At 40.3% G+C, this 12426-nt stretch overlaps 1 protein-coding gene across 1 annotated transcript; it reads left to right on the top strand.

The window, feature by feature from the left end:
• Window positions 1-2282: 2282 nt before the first annotated feature.
• On the top strand, window positions 2283-3627 carry LOC118627627 (hemoglobin subunit beta). Its single transcript, XM_036257991.1, has 3 exons — window positions 2283-2444; window positions 2560-2782; window positions 3373-3627. The coding sequence occupies exons 1-3, from the start codon at window positions 2353-2355 to the stop codon at window positions 3499-3501; spliced, it is 444 nt and encodes a 147-aa protein (XP_036113884.1). The 5' UTR covers window positions 2283-2352; the 3' UTR covers window positions 3502-3627.
• Window positions 3628-12426: the final 8799 nt, after the last annotated feature.

Genomic DNA, 12426 nt, shown 5'->3' with positions numbered 1-12426 from the left:
GTTTTGTTGTTGCTGTTAACATGTAAAATATTTAAAAGACTTATTTTCCAAGAAGTCAACATGTGGAATGTTTTCCTAGTAAGATCCTCTTTGCTTCAGGGTTTTCAATAACAATGAATACAAATAGGAAGTGCTCAAATTCTATCTCTTATACCTGTTATCTTTTATGGGCATTTAATTCTGACCTAACTTTCAGATAGGCAGACAAGAACTAAGCCTTCCCTACATGTTTGAGAATCATCAGAGTGAGCTTGTTCACAATTACTTGTTGGGGCTTAGGACAGGTAATGGGGTGAAGAATCTTTATTTAGCAATGATGGTGAACATATTTTGGAGAATGAAAGGATGAAAGCAGGATTTTTATGAATTTTGGAACAAGTAAAAATAAAAAGTCCTTCTTTTTCATAATCATTATTCTGAACTCTACCTCTAATAACATGCTTAATTCCATATTATTTATCCCTTCTTCTGTAGAATTTTCATGTTCTTTCATTTGGGATTTGTTTCTTTGTTTGACCATTTGAGCTGTCTCAGTGGGTTTTGGAGCCTGCCAAATTTTCCCTGTGGGTGTCAGTATTCTGCTTATTGTGGCTCCCTCTAGTGGGTTTGAATGAATGTGGAAGGGTTCACGTTAAACAGCAATGTCTAATCTTGCTTTCCTGGGTATATTCGCAGGCCAAGCAAAGATTCAGTTATCCTATAGCTTTTGCCTGCAGGCTATTAGTCTCAGTTATTTAATAAGTCTCAGGTTGTAGCCCTCAGCTGAATGAAATAATTAATTAATTAGTTAATTAATGAATTAAAAGTCCTTTTCTTTTGGTTCACCTAAAAATGTTTTTGTAGTTGGAGTTTCAGAATATTCTATCTAAAAGGATACAAGATTTCTGCTACGTATGTGTTGCCAGTGATGGCAAAGGAGAGAAGTAATTCTAGACATTTGGGCACCTGAATCAGGAGAAAAGTCTAAGGTAGGAGAAGAGTCTAAGGTAAGAGAAACATGGGGAAAAAATGTATGCCCCTTTTCTTACCGAAAGGAAATGAAATTCAGGTAGAAGGAAAAGTGTAGGAAGTAGAGATGATGAAAACTAGAAAAAATAACTAGTAGGGTCCTCAGGGAACTCAAAGATCCTGTGCTGAGCTCAGAAAAACTTGCTGCTTTAGACCTTTTCATGGCATCTTTGAATAGCAAGGAGAAGGACTCTACACTTTAGAACATTCTTCTAGCCCAAGAAGTTAACAGAATTTATTACACAAGAAAAAGGAGCACCAAGGATTATGGGGGTGGGGTGGGGCATGCGTATTAAAAAGCTGTAGAGACAAAAGAGTAAACTGTAGTAAAGAAGGGTTAAACAAGCAAAATATATAGAGAAAATGAGATTATAGCTGATGAATTTACATGAGAGATTATACACAGCATTCTTAATGGCCTAAGGGAAAAATAACATGGGCCAAAGCTGGAAAGCCTTCCACTTCCCAGCTCTTCTTTTAAGCCACAGACAACCTCCCTGTTCTCTCGAACACTTTCCCAGATCCATCCAGGAAGAAGAAAACTGTATGTCTCTGGTTAGTATTTGAAACCATTGCTTCCCTCAGTGTTACTAATGATTTGGGGTTGTAATTTATCTTTCACTCATCTATATTTTTTACAACATTGAGAGATCTCCAAGTTTCCATCAGTGGATCCCCAAATTTGACAAGGTAGCTATTTCACAGGACATTCTTGATTTATATTTATTCTGCTTTTCAATCATCATTTACTTGGTGGTATGAATATTTTTTAAAAAATTAATGAATAAGTATTTTCTTACCAGAAGGATTAAATCCAAACCAAGAAAAAAAAAGATATACTTAGAACTGAGTCAAAAGTATCATCCACACTGTCCTTGTAAATATGTTGTGTGTTCTGAAGACACAGGACTTTTAAGTTGAACCACAGCAGGCACATCTTCCACTTTCTGGATCTTGGATTCTTCATTTGTGGAATAAGAAAACTGAGGAGGCGACCTCTAAGATATTACCTGGCTGGGATTCTAAAAATTATACAAGTAAAATTGCCAAGGAGGATGATTTTAATAGCAATTTGTATTGCTGGATGGGACCTAGAAATACCAAGAGAGAGTGCTGAGGTCTGAAGTCAGACTCATAAGCCAGTGCCAGAACTGCCAAGGAAATTTATAGCTGTCATCAGTCAATCCTCACCTTGCAGAACCACACCCCACCCTGGGCCAATCTGCTCACAGGAGCAGGGAGGGCAGGGACCAGAGCTGGGCATAAAAGGAAGAACAGGCCAGCTGCTGCTTACACTTGCTTCTGACACAATCGTGTTCACTAGCAACCAAACAAACAGCCACCATGGTGCATCTGACCGGTGAGGAGAAGGCTGCCGTTGTTGGCCTGTGGGGCAAGGTGAACCAGGAGGAAGTTGGTGGTGAGGCCCTGGGCAGGTTGGTATCAAGGCATAAGGAAAGTGAGTGGAAGCTGGGCATGTGGACACAGTGCAGTCCCTGGGTTTCCCACAGGCACTGACTCCCTCTGCCCTCTGCTACATTCATCCTTCAGGCTGCTGGTGGTCTACCCCTGGACTCAGAGGTTCTTTGACTCCTTTGGGGACCTGTCCAATGCCGCTGCTGTGATGGGCAACCCTAAGGTGAAGGCCCATGGCAAGAAAGTGCTGAACTCCTTCAGCGATGGTCTGAAGAATCTCGACAACCTCAAGGGTACCTTTGCTAAGCTCAGTGAACTGCATTGTGACAAGCTGCACGTGGATCCTGAGAACTTCAGGGTGAGTCTCTGGGACACTCAGTGTTCTTCTTCCTTTTCATGGTCAAGCTCATGCTATGGGGAGAGGGCATAAATGTCAGGATGCTGTTCAGAATGGAAAGAGGTACTCTGCTTCATCACTGCAGATGCCACAGGATCGTTTAATTTCTTTTGCCTTCTTTGCTCATAAACATTGCTTTCTCTTATTTATTCTTTTTTCCCCCCTTTTTGTTCTCTGCAATGTCTTCTCTTTATTTTTTAAGCTTACATTTTATTTTGAGCGATTTTTTAAAAATGTCCTTTTAATCCAGTTAACTTTATCAGATACTTCCTTTTCTTTATCTCTTCCTTTCAAATATGTTATTGCTTCTTTGCATGGTTCAAAAAAATAACAGTGATAACTTAAGTTCTGGGGTAAGACAGAAAGAAAGGAACATTACCAAGTAAAAACTCAGGCTGATGTGGGTGGATTTGCATCAATGGTAACATCAAAGATCCAGCTATGTCTCTGTTATATTAGAAAAACATAGCTTGGAATGAGGCTAGAATATTCTGAGTCCAAGCAGTGTTTGTCTGCTGACCGTGACCACGCCTCTTGTCTCTTCCTCACAGCTCCTGGGCAACGTGCTGGTGGTGGTGCTGGCTCGTACCTTCGGCAAGGAATTTACCCCTGCGGTGCAGTCTGCCTTCCAGAAGGTGGCCGCTGGTGTGGCCACTGCCCTGGCTCATAAATACCACTGAGCTCCTTTTCCTGCCTCCCAGGAAAGGTGCCTTTCTCCCCACAGCCCCAAAACTGCACATAGAAATTTTATGAAGAGTTCTGAGCATCTGGTTTCTGCCTAATAAAAAGCATTTATTCTCATTGCACTGCTGTTTTTAAATGACTTCTGCATATTTATTTAGATGGACACATGGGAGCGCAAGGTATTTAAAACATAAAGAAATGAGGAGCAAGGTCAGGCCCCAGGAAAACATACCTATATTTGGACTCCATGAAAAGAGAGGTTGTGAATAGTAGTATGTGGGAAGCAGAGCCTGCTATTTATTCCTGTTTCTCTCAGAAAAGCATTCAGTTTTGCCCGCCCAGTGTGGCTTAGTGGTTGAGCGTTAACCCATGCACCAAGAGGTCACCAGGTTGATTCCCAGTTAGGGCACATGCCCCGGTTGTGGGCCCAATCCCCAATGGGGGGCATGCAGGAGGCGGCCAATTCCAATCGATATTCTCTCTCATCGATGTTTCTATCTCTCTCTCCCTCTCCCTTCCTCTCTCTCTAAAATAAAAAAGTATTTTTTTTTTTAAAGAAAATCATTCAGTTGAAACTTGATCTGGGGGTTATAATTTTGCTTTGTTTTATTTATATCAATTATTTTTTCAGCCATTCTCATAAATGTCTCCAGTCGTTGAGAGCACCACAGCCCTAAACCCATTAAATCTTTCTGCCTAAAGATACTCCTGTTCCTCTGAGGTTTTTAACGTGATGTGTTGTTCCCATTGCTCTTCCTCCCATCACTGTGATGCTACTTTCCTCTTATTACAGAGCTCTGCATGAGGGACAGGAAGCAGGGAGAGCTGGCTTCCCTGCCCTTCCCTGGAGCCTTTCAGAGTCTGCATTTGGAAGAAGGGGGCTGCTAATGTGATAAAAATAGGACTGAGGGGCTTTGTGTGGCTTGATACCCACTTCTGTCTCGAAATCTTGTCACGGTCTTACACCAAAGGAATCCCACTCTCCTCAGGATGCTTTTGCATTCATATCTAAAAAGTGACTGGGGCCCTGGCCAGTTTGGCTCAGCGGTTAGAGCATTGGCCTGAGGTCCGGAGAGACCTGGGTTCGGTTCCCGCTAAGGGCATGTACCTCGGTTGCAGTTTGTCCCCGGCCCTGGTTGGGTTGTGCGGGTGGTGGCCACTCGATGTGTCCCTTTCACGTCGATGTTTCTCTCTCTTTCTCTCCCTCTCTTTCCCTCCCACTCTATCTGAACAAAAAATGGAAAAATGTCCTCCGGTGAGGATAAAAAAAAAAAAGTGACTGGAGGTCTCTTCCCTTTCTTAGCTTATCTCTGATGGTGTCTCTCCCTGTGTGGCCATTAGCAAAGAGTTACCATCAGCAGCACCCTCATGTCATTTTGTCATTCAATAGCCACTTAGACGGATGCTGGATTCTTGAAGTAAAATATGAATTCGAAATGGTTCTTCTCTCCTCTTGCACCTCAATTATGAATCCAGTTTGGAAGATATTGAAAGTAAGGCATCTGACAAGTGACCGTAAACGAGTGTATACAAGACTTAATGAGATCAGAGGGTGGAATGAATGATAAGAATGATTAGATATTAATGAGAAAGAAGAAAAAAAGGAACAGAAAGGGTGAATGGCATGTGCCAACTTATTGATGAATACAGTAGTAATGTGTTTAATATTCTGATAATTTCCAGTAAATAGAAAAGACATTGAAGAGAAACTGCCTGCAAGGGGATAGAATAAGGCAGGACAGGATAAAATAAAAAATACATATAAACTTTGATGAACTCTGCAAAGGATATATTAAAATTTATTTATTTGTTTATTTATTTATTTTACAATAAAAAGGATGCAATCTAGCCATTATGCATATGAGGTACAGTATAAGTACTGCAAATTAACAAATGAGTGCAAAATACTATAGCAGTTTAGAACATAAACTTTGAAATCAAACAGACTGGATTAAATACAACATCACCATTTCGCTTATGTTTCATTTTTCTCACCTATAAAATACCCAAAATGATATGTGTCTTTCTTATGGTGTGACTGTAAGGATTAAAATGAGATAAGATAAACAAAAAAGTTTATTGCAGCATCTAACACTTCACAGTACCTAATATGTGTCTTAGCAAATGTAATCTAATAGTGGTTTATTACAATTATGATGAATAATAAAGGTAAAATTATGTCATTAATATGGATAATGATGTCTAAAAGAGTTGTATCATGAAAGACAAAAACCCTAGTAAAAAATATTATTGCTTACCTAGTACCATTCATGTCCCCCAGCCTCATATTCAGGAATCTGTGTGATTCGTTCATTATTGAACAGCCCCAGCTCAGCATATCAGCTTCAGTTACACAGGTTCTCAACCTGTGGGTCACGACCCCTTTGGGGGTCGAACGACCCTTTCACAGGGGTCGCCTAACACATAACAGTAGCAAAATTACAGTTATGAAGTAGCCACAAAAATAAATTTATGGTTGGGGTCACCACAACATGAGGAACTGTATTAAATAGTCACGGTATTAGGAAGGTTGAGAACCATTGAGTCAGAAGGCTGAAACCACAGTGCAATTTGAAGAGATACATTTAAGTATAAGGAATTGTTAACTATAATTGGAGATTGGAGAAGTGGAAGATTAGTCAATAAAGAGTAAAGAAGACTCTAAAAATATAAGAATATAGGACATAGGGAGTAGCCAGTCACTGCTCCTAGTTTTTTGTTTTTTTTTTATCCTCACCTCTCACCTGAGGGCATTTTTGCATTTATCTTCAGATAGAGCGGGAAGGAGAGAAGGAGGAAGAGAGAGAGAGAGAAACATCAACATGAGAGAGACACATCGACTGGTTGCCACCCACACATTGGGGCCGGGGACAAACTGTAACCGAGGTATGTGCCCTTAGTGGGAACTGAACCTGGGACTCTCTGGTCCAATGGCCGACACTCTAACTGCTGAGCCAAACCAGCCAGGGCCTGCTCCTAGCTCTTAGATAAAGCAATCAATTAAGAAACAGCCTGGGAGAGGGCTTTCTCCTGAGACTCATCACCAAACCTGTTGAGAGAGAGTATGCCCAAGTCTCAACAAATGAAACAATTTTTGAGGTTGCAAAATTGCCCAAGGGAAGATGCATGAGAAGCCACCCATTGGGAGGTGCCATGTCAGCAGCATTTATTGAGAATCTGCTCCCTGGGTGCCAATGGAAGCTACCCATGGATAAGTAACTGAACCTCAGATCTTTCTATAAAACTGAGGGTATAAGAACAACACTGTATTGCAAAGCCACTCAATGGGGTGTAAAAGGGAGCCATTCGCAGAAGGTGCTAGACTGAAACCCTCTGCTGCAAAGCCATGTGTGCTGCTAGAAGCTGGCACCACAGGAGCTGAACACCTTGTCATGGTCTACTGCTACAGAGACAGAGGTTATTGTAGGGCCCTGCCTAGAGAGTCGCATCAGAATTAGAAAGTGAATTCCCCTTCCCTAGGGCCTTGCCAGCACATTCTGCTGACACAACTTAACATTGTGCCAACTGGAAAAGGGGGATTTTTTTTTTTTTATCTTCACCCAAGGACATTTTTTCCATTTTTTGTTCAGATAGAGTGGGAGGGAGAGAGAAAGAAAGAAACATCGACGTGAAAGGGATACATCGAGTGGCTGCCACCCATACGACCCAACCAGGGCCAGGGACAAACTGCAACAGAGGTACGTGCCCTTAGCGGAAACCGAACCCGGGTCTCTTGGGACCACAGGCCGATGCTCTAACCGCTGAGCCAAACCGGCCAGGGCGGAAAAGGGGGATTTTTAAGTCTACCTCCATTATCATAGAATAGTCCACTAAAGAGTGGCTTTGGAAATGAGAGGCAATCCATCGATAACTGACACACTAGAGTGCAGTAGGTGCTTGTCAGTAAAGTGCATAGGATAAGAAAAACCCAGTTAGAACTATCAAACAATAAAGCAGTATTTACAGGCTTATAAAGTCAACAACAGCAGTATGTCAGACTTTGGATTAAGTTTTTTCTCTGTATAAATGTGAGAGACGTCTTTCAACTTGTTCAGATGCTGGGCAAAGAAGATAAATCATTTTTGCACTTTCATATCCAAACAGAAAGAATCCTTTTTGGTTTTGTTTCAACAATGACCATGATGGTGATAATTCTGAAATTCCAGCACATAGCTGGGTTCATTATACTTTTAATTTTAATACAAATTTTCAACACCACTACAAAAAAGTTTTATTTTATGTTCCCATTTATCATTCATCCTTACATTGTTATGCCTTTTTATGTACTTAAAAACTATTTGGTGCCAAAGAATTTAACAGATGACACCTCACTAAAAACGATGTACAATTCCAGTTAAGATGGCAATGTAAGTAAATGGAGTATTGGAAACCTCTCACAACCACATCAAAATTACAACTAAACTACAGGACAATCATCATTCTGAAACACCTGAAATCTAGCTGAACAGAAGTTCTACAACTAAGGATGTAAAGAAGAAGCCACATGAAGACGTGTAGGAGGAGTGGAGGCTTGTTCTACTCCCATATGTGTTGATTAAAAATTGGGAGGGATATCTTGGAGATGGAGGTCCCCCCTAGAAGTGAGAAGCCTCAGCCTCACACCAGAATCCCCAGCCCAGGGTCCCTGTGCTGGGAAGAGGAAGTCCCAATAACTTCTGACTGTAGACACAATGAGGACTGAGGCTGAGTGCAAAGGAGGGCCTCTGGAACCCCAGGCATTCCTCATAAAGGGTCTGCATACTACCTTACTCTGATTCATTCACTTAGCTCCAGCACTGAGGCAGCAGCTTGAAAGGCACCAGGGACATATGAGGAGGAACTGAATTTTTGGCATCAAGGCAGGGACTGGAGAGGCAGCTTTTTACCAGACATAAGTGCTGGCAGAGGACATTGCTGAGCCCTCCTACCGCAGAGTGGGCAGGTGGGCATCATATCTAACTCTACATCAACATGGCTAACACTGTTCACCCCTGTCATGGTGATTTCCTGACCCCCACCCCCACCCCCACCCCCAAAGGTCTGTCTTGGCTCATGCAGCCAATTTTCCTAAAAATCTCTCAAACAAGCAGCATCTGTCTTCTATGTGCCCCATACCTCTCCCTAAGTGACCCCAGGCCAAACACTGGCAACAGGTGGCCTTGGCTCACAGCTTGGCCTTTCCTGGGCTCCTCCAAGTCCAGCACAAATTTGAGCCATATGCAGATCGCTTTGTAGATCTGCAGATCATGCCAGGTTGCCCTGAGCAGGACACAGGCAGCAACTGACCTTGGCCTGCATTTCCTGGTAGGGTCCAGAGCCAGCACACTTGGTAAATAGCTTCAGATCATATGGAAGCACCACCCAATAACTTCCCTGAGCAACACACTCAAGGAGTGAATGGGGCAGGTACCCGAGCTCCACTGAATTACATTCTGTTCCATGGGGTCAGCCCTTGAACAGCAGATCCTCCATGGTAGTAGCAGCTAGTACTTTCAGCCTATCATTCTGGTGGTAAATCCCTCTCAATTATGTGGCAACAGCTATCAAGGTTCAACTACAACAGGAAGGTGCATAAAGCCCACATGTGGGGTGAACCTGAAGTGCCCAGCTTAAGTGACTGTGCTATATAGGACTCACTCCTACTACATAAAGCCACTCTACCAAGCCAGGGAGACATAGTAGCTCTACCTAATAAATAGAAACAAACACAAGGAGGTTGCCAAACTGAGGAGACAAAAAAGAAAAAAGGAAGGAAGGAAGGAAGGAAGGAAGGAAGGAAGGAAGGAAGGAAGGAAGGAAGGAAGGGAGGGAACCCCAAATGAAAGAACAGAAAAAAAAACTCCAGAAAAAGAACTAAACAAAATGGAGACAAGCAATGTACCAGATTCAGAGATGAAAACACTGGTTATAAAGATGAATTTAGGGGAAGAGTAGATAAACTTGGTAAGTACTTCAGCACAGATATAAGAAACATAATAAGGAACCAGTCAGAAATAAAGAATACACTAATTGAAATGAAGAATACATTACATGGAATCAATAGTAGAGTAATAAAGCAGAGAATCAAATCAGTTGGAACATAAGAAAGCAGAAAACACCCAATCAAAACAGCAAAAAGGGAAAAAATATATTTTTAAAATGAGAATAGTGTAAGGATCCTTTGTGACAACCTTAAGCATACCAACATTTGCATAATGAGGGTACCAGAAGGAGAAGAGAGAGCGCAAGAAGTTAAAAGCCTATTTTAAAAAATAATAATAGAATATTTTCTTATCCTGGTGAAGAAAATAGATATATAAGTCCAAAGAGCAGAGTCCCAAACGAGATGAACCCAAAAAGGCCCACACCAGGGCACATCATAATTAAAATGCAAAATGTTAATGACAAAGAGAGAATCTTAAAAGCAGCAAGAGAAAAGCAGTTAGTTACCAACAAGAAAGCTCCCATGAGAAGACTGTCAGCTGATTTCTCAACAGAAACTTTGGAGACCAGAAGGAATTGGCATAAAATATTCGAAATGATAACAATGACCTACAACCAATGGTCTCTCCCCAACAAAGCTATCGTTTACAATAGGACAGATAAAGAGCTTCCCAGACAAGAAAAAGCTAAAGGAGTTTATCACTATCAAACCAGTATTACAAAAAATATGAAAGGGTCTTCTTTAAGAAGTCAGAAAAAACATTAAAAATGTGTATAATAAAACAGCAATAGATACTAAATACAAAAAAATAATAATATGGAAGCAAACTTAATGCCATCACTAGGTGAATAAAGAAGTGGTGCAGCCCTGGCCAGTTTGGCTCAGCGGTTAGAGCGTCGGCCTGCGGTCCGGAGAGACCTGGGTTCGGTTTCCGCTAAGGGCGCGTACTTCGGTTGCAGTTTGTCCTCGGCCCTGGTTGGTCGTGCGGGTGGCAGCCACTCGATGTGTCCCTTCACGTAGATGTTTCTCTCTCTCTCTCCCTTCCTCTCTCTCCCTCCCACTCTATCTGTACAAAAAATGGAAAAATGTCCTCGGGTGAGGATTAAAAAAAAAAGAAGAAGTGGTGCATATATACAATGGAAAATGATTTAACTGTAAGAAAGAATGAAAGCTTTCCTTCTGTGACATAATGGATGGACCTAGAGGGTGTTGTGTTGAATGAACTAAGTCAGACAAAGACAAATGTCAGATGATTTTACTTTAAATATTAGAATCCAAAAAGCAAAATAAATGAACAAGCAGAAAAGAAATAGTCTCATAGATACAGAGAACATTTTGACAGTTGCCAGATAGAAAGGGAGTTGAAGTCATGGGGAAAAAAGGTGAAGGGATTAAGAAGTAACAAATTAGTAGTTATAGAATAGTCATAGGGATATAAAATACAGGATAGGGAATATGGTCAATAATATTGTAGTAACTATATATGGTGTCAAATAGGTACTAGATTTATTGGGATGCTCACTTTGTAAATTATGTGCATGTCTAATCATACAATTCTACACCTAAAACTAATATAATACTGTATGTCCACTGTAATTAAAAACAATATTTTAAAAACTATTTATGCACTGTTGTGAAATACACAGTGATTCCATGTATTTCACTTTACACAAATTGTATTTTCCTGTAAAATCTCATTTTGTTTGCTTTTATCACTCAGTACATTACATGAAATTCAATTGATTGTTTCTCACAGCTGCAAAAATAATATTAATTTATTACATTTTACCTGACCATTCCCCTTGTGATGAACAGTGAGATTGTCTCCCATTTTCAGCAACATGAACATCAATAAAATGAACATCTTTCAATGCACTCTTTTAGAGGAAACCAAAAAGACTTGTGGATGTAAACATAGGTAGAATTTTTTGGTTATAAGATTTATTTATTTATTTATTTATTTATTTATTTATTTATTTATTGTAATCCTCACTCAAGGACATTTTTTCCATTGATTTTTTAGAAATAGTGGAAGGGATGGAGGGGGAGAGAGAGAGACAGAGACAGAGAAACATCAATGTGTGAGGGACACATCGGTTGTTGGCCTCCTGCATACACCCTGACTGGGGTCTGGGATCGAACATGCAACCCAGGAACATGCCCTTCACTGGGAACCTAACCATGACCTTTCAGTCCTCAGGCCGATACCTAACCATTGAACAAGCACCAGACAGGACTTGGTTATAAAACTTATTACTATTTAATTTGTAAAAATTGGCAAATAGCTTTTATGAATTGTATGTACAGTTTATATTCCTATTAGCATTCTTTTTATCTTTTATTAATTGAATTTAGTGGGGTGACATTGGTTAATAAAATTATATAGGTTTCACGTGTCCATTTATAGGATACATAATCTGTATATTGTATTGTGCGCAAACCACCCAAAGCCAAATCATCTTCCATCACTATATATTTGACCCCCTTTACCCTTTGCTTTCTCCCCACCAACCTTCCCTCTGGAAACCACCATACTGTTGTCTGTGTTCATGAGTTTGTGTTTGTTTGTTTTTCTGGCATATTTGTTGCTTTCAGTTTTATAGTCTACAAATGAGTGAAATCATATGGTTCTTGACTTTTTTATCTGACTTAGCATAATATTCTTAAGATTTATTCATGTTGCTCCAAGTGGAAGTATTTAATTTTTTCTTATTATAGTATTCTGTTTTATATATGTACCACATCATCTTTATTTATTCATCTATCAAAGGACATTTCCATTTTTCCATGTCTTGGCCGCCATGAATAATGTTGCAATGAACATAGGGGTACATATATCTCTGGGAATAAATGTTTTCAAATTTATCAGGTATGAAAAGATGCTCAACTTTACTAGCTATCAGAGAACTGTACATCAAAATTACAATGAGATACCACCTCACACCTATCAGAATGGCTATTATCAACAAAACTAATTACAACAAGTGTTAGAGAGGTT

Source organism: Molossus molossus, unplaced genomic scaffold (genome assembly GCF_014108415.1).
Source record: "Molossus molossus isolate mMolMol1 unplaced genomic scaffold, mMolMol1.p scaffold_m16_p_13, whole genome shotgun sequence".
Lineage (NCBI taxonomy): Eukaryota > Metazoa > Chordata > Mammalia > Chiroptera > Molossidae > Molossus > Molossus molossus.
This window is presented reverse-complemented; position numbering and strand designations above follow the sequence as displayed.

Coding starts and splice junctions, on each gene's coding strand:
- LOC118627627 (XM_036257991.1), top strand. CDS start 2,353: ATGGTGCATCTGACCGGTGAGGAGAAGGCTGCCGTTGTTGGCCTGTGG. Junction 2,445..2,559: donor GGTGGTGAGGCCCTGGGCAG/GTTGGTATCAAG, acceptor TTCATCCTTCAG/GCTGCTGGTGGTCTACCCCT. Junction 2,783..3,372: donor TGGATCCTGAGAACTTCAGG/GTGAGTCTCTGG, acceptor TCTTCCTCACAG/CTCCTGGGCAACGTGCTGGT.